At 41.7% G+C, this 17275-nt stretch overlaps 1 protein-coding gene across 5 annotated transcripts in view; it reads left to right on the top strand.

The window, feature by feature from the left end:
• ARFGEF1 (ADP ribosylation factor guanine nucleotide exchange factor 1) overlaps positions 1–17275 on the top strand; it is a 185738-nt gene that overhangs the window by 95533 nt on the left and 72930 nt on the right. For all 5 annotated transcript variants that reach the window (XM_050940493.1, XM_050940496.1, XM_050940494.1 and 2 more), the window contains 5 exons: positions 8347–8581; positions 14831–14930; positions 15078–15217; positions 15521–15629; positions 16899–17100. In XM_050940493.1, the coding sequence (XP_050796450.1) occupies positions 8347–8581; positions 14831–14930; positions 15078–15217; positions 15521–15629; positions 16899–17100 (786 nt within the window). The remainder of the gene's footprint in view (positions 1–8346; positions 8582–14830; positions 14931–15077; positions 15218–15520; positions 15630–16898; positions 17101–17275) is intronic.

Raw genomic sequence — 17275 nt, 5'->3', positions numbered from 1 at the left:
GGCGTGCCCCCCTCTAAGGGTGATTGCATATTCCACCAGAGGTCAATCTACCTATGCAGCCACCTGGTCTTTGATGTGCTCATTTTCCCAGCATTATGTTCTTGTGCCTGCTTCCAGAGCTGAACATGGCTTTTGGTGATGCTGTTCTATGGACTATACTAAATCCTCCTCCTCCTCTGTAACTGAGGTGCTTCTCAGCAATCTCCTGATGTAATGCACTCATAGGGACTTCACTTGAAGAAGGAGGTTGCCTTGTACAGTAACTGGAGTTCTTCGAAGTGTGTGCTTCTATGGTTGCTCCAATGCCTGCTCTCCTTCCCCTCTGCCTTGGGGTCTTTCGAAGGACTTTCCTGGTTTAGAAGGAACCAGAGTGTATCTCTTCCCTTTATACCCTCATAGCGGAGCATGAGGATGTCTTGGTCATAGGCATGGATCCGCAGGCACTGCTGACAAAAAGCTCTGATCAAGAGAGCATGAGTGTGCACCACATCCTGACATGGAGCACCCATAGGGACATGCATCTCGAACTCCAGTGACTGTACAAGGTAAGTAACCTCTCCCTTTAGTGGTTGGAAACAAATTTCTAACAAGCAGAAACCGAGATGATTGAGTTCAGTCTGGTTCCACCCAAAGAATAATCTTCCCCCCTCTTTGATTTTGGCTAGGGCGGGGTATCTAATAAACTGTAAACTGCATATATACTAGTGAGGAAATTTCCTTCTTTTTATTCCTGCTAGATTATCATGGTCCTTTGGGGATAGCACAGGGAAGGAATTAACAGAGAACCAGCTGCCAAAGGCTACTTCAGACAAAGCTAACCAATACATAAGTTAATGGTTGGGGCATATACACAAAGATACCCGAGTTAAAGCCTCTACCTATTAAGTTTCTACAGGTCTAGTAGAGTGAACCCTCAATTTCAGAGAAACTTAGTTTTGTTAGAGCAGATTTTTTAACTGTATTGGGAGATTAGGGTCTTCACCCATAGGAAAATGTGAAAAATGAGGGGGGGAATATATTAAATAATCTGGACCACCTAGTCTTTTATCTCTCATGCTTTCCAGAACCTGAAACATATGCCTGGTGCTTGGGTATTCATTAATATTCTCGTCTCCCATTTGACCCCACGTCATGAGTTACCCTAATCCCATTTCAGTTTATTTTTGCAAATAGCCACAAGTTGTGGACCACTGAGCAGCAGAGGGGGTAGAACTGGGAAGGAGTGGACAGTGCACTCAGATGACCCCAGAAGCTAATATATTCAGAGATAAGATTTTTCAAGTTTTGAATAAAGATAAAACAACTATGGACTCATTTAAATGTTTCCTTAGTGTGAATAAGTATTGACCATCCAATTCAGTTTAAAGGGAAGTTGTATAAAAGAAGTGGATTACCTGTGATGATGAATTCTAAATGCAGCTCTTTACAGAGAGAAGATGCCCTTGAACAGAGTCAGGAAATGCTGCTACCACTGATATCATAACCTTGGAATAGTCCAGGATCCTAGTGATTTCAACAAGTAGAGCAATAGTTTGTAGGATCAGAAAAAAGGTTGTAATATTCTCATCCAAAGTTCTACGATAAGATTCTGGTTATCCATCCCTCAGACTGCGTGGTCACTGTATCTGCTATAAAAACTTGACACTGGATTATTAGTGCCCTAGAAATGTATTCAGTCTCCCATCTAAACTAGTCTAGTCCACTGTGTTAACACTTCATCTCTCTAGCAGTGTTCCTAAAGCGCTAGAATGCAGGATATCTGTGGTTTCAATTTTCATTACTTTGCTCTTAGTAATATCTAGATTCAGTTATGTGGCCAGTTTCATTTTTCCCAAAAGGAGATGCTGTTTGTTTTGTACTTCAGTTGCATCTAAAACCAAGAAGTTAGAGAAAGTGTACACTCAAGTTGAAGCAAGAAATTACTCATTTTACTTGATCTAAAAGCAAATTCTTCACATTGAAGAACTGGCATTGGTAGCAACAAGTCAGTGATACTGTGTTCTTAGTGCCCTGCTGTTCAGTTTGGGCACTTTGACCATCATACCTTAGTTGGCAAGGGAATACATTACTGGTAGTCTGTCCTGAAAACTTGGAATCAATGATGAACACAAGTGATTGAAAAAAACATGTTTTCAAACTGGCTCAGAGGGCCAGTTGTCATAAGAACAGTTTTCTTTAATCTTAAAGGAAGCCACATGTTGATATTTGAGTTTATCAGACCTTTGTTAGTACAGAACTTCAGTTTTGTAGCTTTGGATATAAATTTTGTGTCTTCTGGGCATTTGAGTGTCCCCTAGAAAACTGTGTGCTTTTCTTGGAAGAAATAAGTTGGTGTGTTTCTTGTTTTTAGAGCACAGCTACACAGATGAATGAAAATATTTTAAATACTTCCTAACGCCATGATATTAGTTGAAGTGTATGTGCAACCAAAAGGCTTTGATACCTATTAGAAATACCTGTTTACAACAAACTTATCTTTTTTTGTGATTATCTGTTGTGACAAAGTTCCTCCTCTACCTTGGTGGGTCCTGCGCTTATTGGCAGAGTTTCTCACCTCAATGATCTTCCCCACAGTCTGGATCAACTCTTCCTGTGTCTGATCAGGAGTTGGGAGGTTTGGGGGGAACCCGGGCCTGCCCTCTATTCCGGGTTCCAGCCCAGGGCCCTGTGGATTGCAGCTGTCTATAGTGCCTCTTGTAACAGCTGCATGACAGCTACAACTCCCTGGGCTACTTCCCCATGGCCTCCTGTAAACACCTTCTTTATCCTCACCACAGGACCTTCCTCCTGGGATCTGATAATGCTTGTACTCCTTAGTCCTCCAGCAGCACACCCTCACTCTCAGCTCCTTGCGCCTCTTGCTCCCAGCTCCTCACATGCACTTCCTCTCCTCTGGCGTCTCCCCGCCTGACTGGAGTGAGATTTTTAAACCCAGGTGCCCTGGTTAGCCTGCCTTGATTAGCTGCAGGTGATCTAATCAGCCTGTCTGCCTTAATTGGTTCTAGCAGGTTCCTGATTACTCTAGTGCAGCCCCTGCTCTGGTCACTCAGGGAACAGAAAACTACTCATCCAGTGACCAGTATATTTGCCCTCTACCAGACTCCTGTACCCTACTGGTCTGGGTCTGTCACACTGTCTATAGGTGTGTGCAGAGAATAAATACTCAGCTCATGGACTTTTTACTGAGCAAATAGTCTCTCTTCAGACCTTAATAGATAATATAGCTTCTCCTTTTAGGGTCTAAAACTTCGAAATATATTTTAGTTTCATGTGTCTAGAAGATCTTGCACTGTTAACTGAATGTTCACTTTCGGATATATTCCTCAAAGCTGAAGAATACTCAAAGCTTCTGAAGCGGACAGTAAGGAAGTGAGGCCTGCTAAATTACCTGTTGCTTTCAGATGTGAAGGTGTTTGGGCCTGAATTGAAGAATGCTTGCAAAGTCTTCCTTCTTAATCTAGAACTTGAGCCTTCTTGTATTCATGCCATAGGAAGTTTGAAGATCTTGACAGAACCTTGAAGGAACATTTCTTTTCAGGAAAATAAAGGAATCTATTTTCTAAAAACAAAAACAACTTTGACACTTACAGGTGCTCATTTTTTAAATAAATGATTTTTTTCAGATTGTCAAAGCAATAAGTTGGAGTAAAGCAGCAGTTCCCAACTTCATTGTAAAGCCACTTGCTTTATTTGTGCCTGATCAGAAACTGCTCTTCATTTGCTCTAATCCAACAGTTTTCCTATTTCTAAAGGTGAAGACACTCCACCAGAAGCATTTAAGAGTTAAATAATCCATGATTTTGGACTACAGAAGTGTAAAATAAAGGAATGAATATCAGTTGAGAACAGTGTTTGGTTTTCGCTCTCCTTGGTCTGCATAGATGCCAGAAAGAAAACTTAAATTCTGACATTTTTTTAAAACTGTCTGAGATTAAGAAATGAGGATCTCAGTTTACCAAAGGCAGTAATGGGTTAACCTACTCCTGGAGGGCAGCAGTAGCTGCTGAGGCACTTGGAATCCATCCTTTTAATCCATAGAGTCCTTGACCTGCAAATTAGGATGAATTAAGCTCTCTGCATAGGGTAAATTGAAGGAAATGACATTTGGGACAAAAAGAAACAGCTGCCAAGGCATTCAAAGATGTCCTACATTTGGAGTAATGCCTGGAATTGATCTCCGGTTCTAAAGCGTTGAAGGCTTGTCAGCCATTTCAAACATGTTTTTAGTGGAGGGAGTAGTGGATAAGATAATTGCAACATTTTAAAAATAAATGATTAGCAGTGTACCTAAAATCAATTTAGAGAATTCTTAAGTTAAAAAAAAAATGGTTTTGGAAATCAGGTAGTGAAAAAGCAAGACTGAGAACACACATGCAGATGTCTCAAGAGAAAATTCGAGTAATCTTTAAAAATGAAGAGAAACAACAGAGGAAAAAATAATGAAAATAAACTGACAACACGTTTACTGAAAAGTAAGCATTCATGAACATGACCGTAGTTGTTGGAGAGGAAGCCATGTTGTTAAAAGCACACAAGACTGGGAGTCAAGATCTGGATTCTATTCCTAGCTCTGCCACAGATTTCCTGTCTGATCTTAGACAAATCATTTGTCTAACTCGTCTTTCTCTGTAGAATGAAATGGAGATTCTTCTTTTTGTCACAGGGATGTTCTAAAGTTTAATTATTTGGGTGCCAGAGCTAGAAACAGTGACTAGACTTTACTCAGCTCCAGTTGGCTTGGAAGCACATGGGAACCAGTGATTGGATCCATTGCAACAGACTAGTGACAGTAGAGTGGTACCGGGCCATGTTGTAACACTGGTGTCTCTTAAAGTGAATATAACGAAATTAGTCTCTCTCTTTGCAGAATCTAACAAAATTATTGGTGTTATGGAGCTCAGATGTTTGACTGATAGAACCCTGTACAGTAACTCCTCACTTAACAGTGTTTCGATCTTATGTCCCTGCTCAATTACAGAACATGCTCCATTTTAAAGTTGTGCAATGCTTTGCTATAACGTCATTTGGCTACCTGCTTTGTCCACAGCTGGCAGCCCCCCATCAGCTCCCCTGCGCCTCCCATCCACAGTGCCTCCCGCCTGCTTGCACACCGCGTGGATCAGCACCTTCCCCCTCCTGCCTCCTGCCCGTGGCAATCAGCTGGCTTGCAGCATTCAGGAGGGAGGGGGGAGGATTGAGGACTCAGCGCACAGGCTCCCCCTCCCTCCCCTGCTTCCTGAATGCCGCAAACCAGCTGATTGCCGCAGGCAGGAGGGAGAGGGTAGCCTGTGTGCCAAGTCCTCACTCCTCCCTCCTCCTTCCTGCCCTCTGAACATGGCAAGTCAACTGATTGCAGTGGGCAGGAGGGAGGGGAGAGGAGTGAGGATGCGTGCTGTGTCTCGCTCCTCCCTCCTGAACGTTGCAAGCCAGCTGATTGCCACGGACAGGGGAGGAAGGTGGGAGGAGCAAGGATGTGGCATGTGGAGTAAAGGGGGAGGGAAGAAGAGCTGGGTTAAGTGGGGTCTTGGGGTAAGGGGTGGCGTGGGCAGGCTGAGGGTTGAGCCCTCCACCCCTGGTGCTCGCAGAGTAGGGAAAGCTGCCGCTGCTGCTGCACAACATGGTTCTCCTAGCCTACATTACCTTCAGCCTCCTTGCCTGCCTCATTGTCTCCAGTGCCAGTGGGCTGTGCCTGTGTGGGGTAAGGCTGGGGCAACTCCCAACTAAAGTACTGTACTGTATGGCCAAAAAAAAAAATACCCTTGAACCTAACCCCTCCCCCCAATTACATTCATTCTTATGGGGAAATTGGATTCGCTTAACATCGTTTCATTTAAAGTTGCATTTTTCAGGAACATAACTGCAATGTTAAGTGAGGAGTTACTGAACCATATCTTATGTACCTCCTAGATCAGTATTATCTGGGGATCTCTTTCAGGAATTCTTTATATCTGACAAATGGCAACTGGCAACTAGCAACAAATGTTTCTTCAGTATAAGCCATACTCTCACAAGTCCATGTTCTTGCTCTCCATAAAAGCCACCTGCTCATGTTTTCTCTCAGACATCCAGAAATAAGGATAAATCTCATATAGCTAAGAGAGAAACATGCTACAATCCAGGGCACTTCATGGATGCCATCACCCTTAAGGGTGCAAATACTCTCTCTTGTTCCTCCCCTCCCCCCCAACCCAAAAAAAAATTTATCGTTAATCAAACTTTTCTGACATTCATACCTCTAGTTTTAAGACAGCATGCTTCCTCTGTGTATAGCATTAGTTCCCAAGACAATTACCAGAATGTAATTACCACATCAGTCAGGACTTTTAGAGTGACTATTGGAGGAAGTCACTTTTATTTGGCTAGTGCAAAATCCAAATGGGAGTGGTTTTGATTTATTCACAGTCATTGCAATTTGTCCCTTAACTCCCTAAACTGCAGCTGCATCTCTATTATTATATATTGTTGGTCAGGGCCCAAGTTTTGTCTTTCTAGTAGTCAAATGTGTTTATCTGAGAAATGAGAATGTGCTATTCTTCACTCTTAAGAAAATAGTACTTTAAAAACAGTTAAATGTCATTGGGTATCCTGGGATCAGAGGCTTCCCTGCAGTTATTCTTCCTAATGTGCAGGTTTAAACTGACTGCCAAATTTGTGAGCATGGAACAGTTTTTTCCTCAGGTTATTATGGCAGTGATGGTATGTTATCTCTTTTCTCTTTAGCAGTGAACAAAGGTTATTTTGTTAGCCCTATCTGAGGGTATCATTCTCAAATTGATTTTCCTGTGATTGCATTGGTGGTCCATGGTGGACCCCATTACTTTCCATGCTCTCTGGATCTGTGTTATGCACCTGATAGAAATGGTCCTAAGCTATGCTAGATAATGCACACAGTATTTCAGCAACTACATTTGTTTTTCTCTTATGCCTCTCATCTCTACTTTCCAGAAGAATGTATATAATATAACCTTTTCAAATTTCTTTGAAAAGGCGAATGGCTTCAGAGGTGAAAGTAAGCCGGTATGCCCAGGTACGGCGTACCAGCAAAAGCCGGTGCACCGTACTGGGGCGGTCCGGCTTCCCCAGGCGGCAGTTTAAAGAGCCTGGGACTCCCAGCAGCAGCTGGAGCCCCAGGCCCTTTAAATTGCCGGCAGAGCCCTACTGCCAGAGTCCTGGGGTAGGTAGAAGCTGGGGAGTCCTGGGCCCCTTAAAGAGCTGCCGGAGCCCTGCTGCTGGAGCCCTGGGGTAGCAGCGGCAGCTGGGGGCTCCAGCAGCAGTTTAAAGGGCCCAGGGCGATAGCAGTGGCTGAGCCCTAGGCCCTTTAAACTGCCGCCAAAGCCCCTGGCTGCCGCTGCTACCCCGGTGGGGGACAGGGAGGGCACTTACTGGTATAGGGTGGGCCGCGACTGGCTCTTCTGCCCGAGGCCCCGCCACTTCTGGGGGCCAGAGCTGGCCCCAACCCAGCCCCGTACCGGTAAATCCCTATTTCTGCTTTCACCCCTGGATAGCTTCCGTGGAGATCTTATGGTTGCTGTTTGACTTTTCATTCTTTGTTAGTTTGGGGAGGAGGGGGGGTTGGTGATGGATGGGCGTTGTAGCTGTTTCCAAAATTGTTTTTCAGTTTTAGTCTGTAATGCAAGTATACTGTTCACATACTCCACTTTTGCTATTGCAGCACTTTTGATTAGTGTGCCATTTAGTTTGACTGCTCTTAAGTAGAGCAAGTGGCAGACTGATGACAGGACCTCTGACTATACGTGTATAAAGAAAAGTGAGGTCAAGTGCTAAGTGGTGAGAAAAAAAGCCTAAATAGATCAGGCAGTATATTTGCTGCACAGGGTCCCTTATTCATTTTTCCATGCTGGAGGAGCATATGGAGAAAAGAAGAATTTGTGGAATTCTGTAACTGTCACTCTTCTCCCCCATGTCCCCATTTCTGGGAGAGAAAGCCCATCCTTCCAAGCCACTCAGAAGAGAATTCTTTTTCTTTCTCTCATGATTAGGAAGTGGGGAGAACCATCCCATGTCCAGCCCCAAACAGCTATTCAGGAGGGGAGGGGATAATGTGGGTAGGTGTAGGTGACAGAGGGAGGGGCGGGTCTGCAAAAGGCTACCATGGGCTTAAACACACTTTTGCCTGATTGAAATGTGCCAAATTGTTGTTGTTTTTTGGAACTAATATCACCTTTTTTGCTACTTTCTTTAACAAAGTGTTTTTAAACAGCAGCATGTTATTTCAAGTACCTGAAACATAAAGTAATTGTGTGGCTCACGAAAACTTTCCAGAAGCATGTTTTCCACTTGTGACTACAAACTTGTTCATACCTGGTATATATTATTTCATTCTAGGTCTCATGAGCTGCGATCAAAGATTCTTTCATTGCAGTTGCTTCTGTCCATTCTACAGAATGCAGGACCTGTCTTCAGGACAAATGAGATGTTTATAAATGCTATTAAGCAGTACCTTTGTGTTGCATTGTCCAAGAATGGAGTTTCATCTGTTCCAGAAGTTTTTGAGCTTTCACTTTCCATATTCCTCACACTTCTCTCAAACTTCAAGACACACCTAAAGATGCAGATTGAGGTATGTTATACAGTTTTCAGTGACTTGGTTTGCTTTTTAACTGTACCATATTCGTGTAGCTCAATGTTTTTTCTACTTTGGAAACACTGAATTTTTCTAAAATATTGTTCACCAAGTTTCTCTCTGCTGAGTCTGAGCTCCCCAATATGAGAAGATCTGAACCTTCCCACCGCTGCACTCTCCCCCACTCCCCAAAAGCCCTTCTCCCCCAAGGACAAAGGGAGCTATCACTGATAGTATCTTAGCTGTTACTGATAATGCACTTGAAACATCATTCAGGTAGAGCAGATAGGCCAACATTCTGTATGGAAAGTCGTCTGGAATATTTGTAGAAAATAGATTGAATTTGCAGTTCTAATGTATGTGTTTTAAATAATTTAATGTTCAAATCTTAATACTCTGACTCGTTAACTTACCACACAGAAATTACTAGGAAATCCTTTTGGCAGTGGCATGGTTAATTTGGAGTGAAAAATGCTTTTGTCACTGATAAAAGATTTGTTCTTTGGTGGCACTTTGCCTACTTTTACTTGCATTATAGCTTTAGTTTCATTTGTACTAATTTAGTAATCATCTTAATTCTTTCTGAGAGACAAATGATTATTTACCTCATCACCTGAGCTCAGGTTATTGGTCAAAGGTCAAATTTGCTTAAAAAAACCAAACACAACTCCACCATATTTGACTGTGAATGTGTGTTAATTCTCTGAGAAGGCATACTTTCAGCTTGTTTATACAGGAACAGATTTTAATGAAAGATAGGAAATCCATATACCCACAGTATAGTACACATGGTAATTTTGTGACCAAAGTGGATATTTACAGAATTGTAGAATATTAGCTTTCAAGGAAAGGAAAGGCATTCATAACCTTGTAATAATGCATTATATATTATATGTAAATAATGCATAATGTTATACATTATTCAAAATTATATACAAAATGTAAATAATCTGGGAATAGATCTCTAACCTGGGAATTATATAATCTAATTGGCTGTGTACAGTATTGATGAAGGATAATGATGAGATTCTGAAGTGACAAAATCTGTAAATAAACTCTGCTGTCAAGCAAAGTTCAGTCATGCAAACAGAAGTTTTAGTTCTAGAGTATAGGGCATAAAACAAGAATATAATTTAAAAGCTGTGCACAATATAATATAATTGTATTTTATGCAAGAAATTTTAGAACAAAAAATGTAGCCTAATTGGTACTTAGGTTTATTTGGTTGTATCTGAAAACATGTTAGCTGTTTTCCTTTTCTAGAAAAAACCAAAACATTTGACTGCTGTGGCTACTCTCCTCAAGTATCAAGGCACAAATCTGCTTGTATTTTGGTGATTGAATAAGATCCCATTTCATCCGTGTCCTCAGTTCTCAAAGGATGTGCACTCTCTGGGTATAAATACAGAAATCCATCTTCATCTCAGCAGCAAGGACGGAATTTATCAAAGCCCATACAGACACCACAGCTATTAAAGCTTTCTTACCAAAGAGCAGATTCTAAGACAAACAGGAAGCAGTAATCTCTAAGGCCTTAGTCTCAGTGAAAGTATATGGTGGTTTTGGTGACTTTTAGGCTTTATGGCTTTGGGTAACTATTCCATGCCATTCATAATACTGTCTGAAGCCTCTGGAAGTGCTCTGTACGTTTAACCACCATGGATATGCTGCTGTTTGTTCTCCAAGACATTCAGGATTCTCAGCTGTGGTGGACAAAGGAGGAACGTGATGTTGGAGTCCCATCCCTATCTCCCTTACCATCTGTACTGATAATCAGTTCAGGTGTTGAATCCTTCAGGGCTACCTCTCAGGGTTGTTGTGAGTATAAATATATTAACAGCAATAACGGGGACCCCATAAGTGCACCATATAGATAAGTTCTTCCCTGTAATCAAATCTAAAACTGTTCAAATGTGAGGGATAATTCTGCGGTGTTCTGCCATAGCATCTGTGAGGAAAGAGGCTAGTCTTGCCAGTTCCATTTCGGAAAGCTGTCATGCTCTAAGATTAATCCATCGTCAGATCACTTTAATGGCTTTGTGCTTACCTGAAAAAGACATCATTTTAGAAGACTCCTCAAGCAAGTACAACCATGCATGATATCTCAAGGAGTCAAGCCTGTATTCCCTTTCCCACAAATAAGGCAGATCATCACTGCATTCTTTTGCCACCAAGAAAAATGAGAGATGTTTCTGGTTTGTTTCAAGGAAATACAGGAGCCATAATTTTTGACAGATGTATTTTTTCCTGGACTTCAACTCGGAGTTACTTTATGTGTACTCTTGATACCACTGATCCTACAGGTTGTCCAAAAGGAATGGACAGATTGTAATTGTTAGCCCCAGACTGGGCTTGGCAGTTGTGGTGAGTTCCTGGAGCTAAGACGGCCCACAGGCTGTGCTTTCTATTACACCGAACCTTTTGTCTTAGGATCAGGGGTAGGATTCTCCACGTAGATATGAGATTCCTCAGACTGACCGCTTGATTTTGAGATTGAGCACTATATTCTGTTGGAAGGCTTGGAAACCTGCTTGTTTAAGAGGAAGATGCTCTCCACTTGGGCTATTTAGAAAGAAGACCACAGATTGGCATCCATCCTTTTTCATTTTGAACTATTTTATTGCACTTAAACAGCCAGAATGGCCTCTGGGCTCGATCAGAATCTGTCTGGTTGCTATCTCATCTTTCTTTCCACCCACATATGGGACCTCCATCTGTCTTCACTCATCTTACTGTAACAATCTTTCTAAAAGGGTCCATATATTCCATGTGTTTCCACTGATGCATGAATCATCATTGTAATGGTAATTTGATCATATTAAAAAAGGTCATTGGGGGTGGGAGAAAAGCATCTGAATGTTTGTCAGTCTGTTCAAATAGCATGGCTATAATAACTTGGAGACTTACTGGGGTTTAGGCCCTGATGATTTATTACCTGTGTCCCCCCACCTGTGAATAGCCATCAGGTTTTCCCTGTGATGAACAAGATAAGTACTTAAACTTTCTTGTCATTAGGTGGTTTTAAAAAAACAAACAAACCACCCTCTCAGCTATCCAAGTAATAGACATTAAAATCAGCCTGAGGGTTGCTTAAAAAAACAGTTACCACAATTTTCAGAAAATTAATTTCTTCCCAGATTTATTTGTCTGAAGACTATCTAAAGACCAGAAGTCTGGTCTCTTCATGGATGCACGGAGATCTGGGCATTATAGATTTATTTCTTATTAACTGAATTTAATGTATGTCTTTTTCTTGGAGAGTCGTCTGGAGGGCGGAAAAGGACAAAGTTCATGTTATCCTCATAGCTCAAGCCTGGGGCCCATAATTCTGATACTTTGGACTCCTACATTTGGTACTGGAACCTCCATGGATTCTATCTCAGAAACTGGTCATTTACTTGTTTCCAGACTCTTTGTCTAGCAGTATGGATTACTCCTGAGGGCATTCTGTGCCAAAAAATTAAAATTCTGCAAATTCTATTTGTCAAATAAATATGGCATTGAGGAGCACAGGCAGCTGGCTGCACAAAGGTGAGAGATCTCTGTGCAGCTCCTCCCCAGGGACATGGACTCAGCAGTGAGGCTGCAACCAACCCTGACAGAGTGCAGGGATTGGGTCTGCCCCAGAAATATCCCAGGGCTCTGCCTCTCTGCCAGGTGCACCAGGTGTGGGCAGGAAGGCTCAGCAAGGCAGGATCCAAGTGTGCAGGGGCTTAATGTGGAGGATCCAGGTGTGGGTTGAGAGGGTTCTGAATGGAGCAATCTGGTTGTGGGGGATCCAGGTCCAGGGAGGATCTAGATGCACAGGGGATTGTTGGGGAGGATTCTGGGTGCAATGGGACTCTGCAGAGGGGGTCCAGGTGGAGGTTGTTGAGGCTCAGCAGGAGGGGTGTCTGGGTTTGGGGGGGCGGGGGTAGAGCTCCGCAGAGGGGTCTGGGTTTGGGGGGGCTCAGTAGGGTGGGGATCCAAGTGCAGCTGGTTGGGACTTGCAACAATGGGGATCCGGGTGTGGGTGGCACATCAGAGTGGTCCAGGTGCAGGAGGAATGAGGCTCATCACAGGGTTCTGGGTGCAGGGGAGGAGGTGAGGCTCAGCAGGAGGGTCTGGGTATGAGGGGATCGGGACTGAGTGGATGGGGGAGCAGCTCCCTGTATAGTGATCCCTCCCCATGCAGCTGAGGAGCAATAGGTGCAGGAAGTGTGTGTGTGTGTGTGTGTGTGTGTGTTGGGGGTGGAGTACCATGCAGGGGAAGAGGATGTCCCATCCTCAGCCCAGCTTGGATTAGCAGCTGAGCCCGGCGTTGGGGTAGGAGCCACCAGCTGGGTCTTCCCCAGTCCTGCCCTCTGCCTCACAGTGATTTACCTCTCTGCCGGCTGCCCTGAGCACCTGAAACATACTGCTGGCGAGGGTGCATGACTGCTCTTGTTGCTTCCTTTTGCTTCCCCATCAGAAAGTCATTTTTCTGCAGGGAAGCAAAGAAATCAGCGGGGGGATATAAATTCTGTGTATGCACAGTGGCACAGAATTCCCCCAGGAGCAATGGATATGTGCTCATACATAACAAATAAGGATACAGTCTGAGAAAAATTTAATCTTATATATGCTGCTCTGTTTAGATTCTGCAAAATATGGAAACACAGTGGGTATTGCATTTGAAAGATTCTGTAAATGTTAAAACAAGTTGTCTTAGTAGGAAGGGATATGTTCAGTGTGGTAGTGATTATTTATTTATTTTATTTTAAACTCTTGGTATTGTGGCTCTGAATAATGCTTTTATCAAATAAAATCAACTTCAAAAAGGATGTAGTCCTTGATCTCTCCATACTTCCCAGTGGCCTTTCTTTACTGTGAGTAGTAACTAGAGAGCTCTGCTGATCTGGGTTTTTATATATATAATCTAAAGAGCTCTGTGTGGTGGTGATCTATGCTACACATCTGGTCAAGTCTCGCTTTAAAAAAATGCTTACTGTTAAAGTTATTTAGAGAACACTGTTGCTGTTTTTCCCCAAATAAGTGGATGTTTCTACCCTAAAGCAAAAATAGACTTATCCTAATAGCAACCAGTGGGGGGAGAGATGAAATTTCAGAAGTGGACAGTAGCAAGATAGTTTGATGCAGTAGTTCGTATTTTATGAGATGGCACAAACTAATGGTTCTGTTCACACTGAGGTAATTTGAGTAGCTGCTTGTGCTCATGTTCTGAGTCTTTGTGACTGTTTCTTATTCTGTGGGCATACTTCACCATCAGTATGTCCTTCATACGACAGCTCAGGTCTGTCCTCTCTCTCGTACTCTGCCCAATCTAGTTGCCAAGCATACTTGGTACCACAACCCCACTATTCTAGTTGATTACTCCATTATGGATCTCTGTGAAAGGAAGAGAAAGGAGCTATGAAGCCAAAGGTCTCCCTCCTCAACAGTTTGGATGAAGGAAAGCTGAAAGTATGGTTCTGAGGAAAAAGTAAGAGCCAGATTCATGCATTAGAGATGCGAGGTCCATGGCACTTCCCCCTAGAAGCCAGAGGCAAAGATAGTGCTCTCTGGCCAAGTGTCCAACATCTGTAATCTGGGACTGTAGAATACACACCTCTCTCCATATGCCTACAACCCGCTTCAACTGAAGGTTGTCAGAGTTATGTTACTTTTAAACCATCATATGGACTCATCCTTCCCTACCTTGTGCCATCTGTCTCATAAGAAGTGAGTCCTTTTTTATGAATTAATAACCGCCCCCGCAAGCCCAAACAGATCTGCAAGTCTATTACAGAAAATGGATATTTTAAAAAACATTAAGCAGCTGTACTGTGCAAGAGTATTTTCTCTTAGTTTAAGTTGTCCCACAGTACAGCCAGCATCTGGCCTTCTGGGATCTGAATAGATGTTTTTATAAAAGATATGATCTAAGAATTATTTTGGGGAAGTTCTGTGGCGTGTGCTATATAGAAGGTCTGACTAGATGATCACAGTGGTTCCTTCTGGCATTAGACTTGTGGAAGGAGCCCTACATTTATATGTGTAGTGACTTCTTAAGGTCCTGCAGACTGTAAAACCTACTAATCATGAGTGAAAACATATTCCACCCCAAGAGACTGCCTTATATATTATCTACATGCATTCAGTATTGCATGGATCAGAATGTAAGGCTTCGGAGTCAAAAGCTGCAATTGAAAAAAATGTGTTTTATAAGAACTACATGTGGTTGAAATTTAATAGATGGCTTTTTTCTCTTCCTGAAATAATTCCTAGGTTTTCTTCAAAGAAATTTTCCTATATATCTTGGAAACATCTACTAGCTCATTTGATCATAAATGGATGGTTATACAAACACTGACAAGGATATGTGCAGGTACTAACAATCCCTTGGTTCTGATTTTTATGTTTGTGTCCTAGACAAGTTGCAGGTGCAAATATCTTTTAATTTTTTATTTTTTTTATTCTTATTTCTATTGCTACGTAAGTTTTATCAACATTTCATTTTATTTCATTATTACAGATGCCCAGAGTGTAGTGGATATTTATGTAAACTATGACTGTGACTTAAATGCAGCAAACATATTTGAAAGACTGGTTAATGACCTATCAAAAATTGCTCAAGGAAGGGGTAGCCAAGAACTTGGCATGACTAATATTCAGGTTGGTATTTTGGCAAGTTTTATAAAGTTACAAGTTTATAGGAATGATGCATATAAAACACACCTCTACCTGAATATAACACAGCCTGATATAACATGAATTCGATATAACGCGGTAAAGCAGTGCTCTGGGGGGCAGGGCTGTGCAGTCTGGTGGATCAAAGCAAGTTCAATATAACGCAGTTTCACCTGTAACATGGTAAGATTTTGTAGCTCCCGAGGACAGCATTATATTGAGGTAGAGGTGTATTTTAAATAGTCTTTTCATTACATTAAAATGTCCAACTTTTGAAATCTCTTCCAGGAGTTAAGTTTGAGAAAGAAAGGATTGGAATGTTTAGTATCGATCTTGAAGTGCATGGTAGAATGGAGTAAGGATCAATATGTTAATCCCAATTCTCAGACAACCCTTGGTAAGATGTTTTGGAATATTTATGCTTTAGCACTTAATGAGTGGAGATGTGCTGCTTAGGAGCTTCACCATAGTTGCTCAAGTAACTAGGTAACCTGATCCATCAGGTTATTTGAATGGTGCTGTTCAGGTGTTTGGCAGTCATACCTAATATTCACAAAAATGCGCAAGCTCTTGAGTTTCTAATACAGGCTTTTTTAAAATGTTTCCAGTTGTATAAGCACTTAAGAAAGCTAAGTGTAACACGTCCTACTTAGCCACAATGGTTTAGTAAGCTTGCAGCACTTAAACGCTATTTGTTGCATTAGTACAAGGAGCTGCACAAACAAGTGAGCTATATGTCCCATTTGTTAAATTTCTTATGGAACTTTCAGTGCAAAAATTTGTTTTAAGCCTAACTGATCTTGAGTTATTTCAATTCCTGGATTAGTAAAACATCAAAAGCTACTTAATTTAATTGTATTACACCCTCCTAATTAGAAAAACAGTTCTGTGCAGCTGTTTTACATAAAACTTACTCTAAGTTGAGACTTTCAATCTCCACTAATTTTTAAATACTGAACTTCATGTTATTTTGATTAATACTAAATCAGGATAGAGACCACTTTTTATGTTTTCTAAAGGAAAGCCCAGTAGTAATTGCCAGAGCCACAGATGATGAAATAATAATAGCTGTAAACAATGCTCAGTATTTTTATTACTATTTCTTATTTCCATGTAATATATGGGATAACAGAGGCACTGAGAGGTGAAGGCCAGAATGTTCAAACTGAGTATCTAAACACTGGCACCTAAAGTGGTCTGATTATCAGAGATGCTGAGCATCCAGGGCTCCCATTGAAGGCCATGGGAATACTAATTGCTTGGCACTTCTGAAAACCAGGCAGTTTAAGCACAAAGTTTTGAAAAGTTTGTCCATATGGCTTGTTCCTGGAAATCAAAGGGGAAATACTTACAATTAGAGTTCAGGAGTTCTTGTACAAAGACCGTTATCCCACATCCATGTCACTGCTTTTGGCAAGATAACTGCCATCAATATTATATTGAGAGACACCACTTCTAATGTAAAACTTCATTTTCAAATACATTTTATACTGTGAAAAAGTTTTTTGATATACGCTAGGCATGGGTTTCTATTAAATAACAGTAAAGTAACTTTATAAACCGTAATTTATTTTTCAGATTTTTTCTGAACTGGGATTTTGTAACTTTTACAGTATGTTTAACTTTTTGAAAACAAGACTTGGTTTCCTTTGTTTGCACTTTGTAGGCCAAGAAAAACCTACAGAGCAGGAGAGTAATGAAACCAAACACCCAGAGACAATTAACAGATACGGAAGCTTAAATTCCCTGGACTCCACGGCCTCATCAGGAATTGGCAGTTACAGCACACAGATGTCTGGCATTGACAACCCAGAGCAGTTTGAGGTCCTAAAGCAACAGAAGGAAATAATAGAACAAGGAATAGATTTGTAAGTGTACTTGGTCACCCATGGAATGGTGGATTCTCAGGCTCTCTTGGAACTCTGAGGACTCCCCTGTTTTTTCCACTCTTCCTTCAGTTCTCTTCCATCATCCAAAAACCTCTGGATGTAGCAGATGTTCCTCCGATAGTAGAGCTCTAGATGCTGCTCCATTTGGAGGCTG

The sequence above is a fragment of the Gopherus flavomarginatus genome, chromosome 2 (genome assembly GCF_025201925.1).
Source record: "Gopherus flavomarginatus isolate rGopFla2 chromosome 2, rGopFla2.mat.asm, whole genome shotgun sequence".
NCBI lineage: Eukaryota > Metazoa > Chordata > Testudines > Testudinidae > Gopherus > Gopherus flavomarginatus.
The sequence above is the reverse complement of the archived record's forward strand: the minus strand, read 5'-3'. Positions and strand labels throughout refer to the sequence as shown.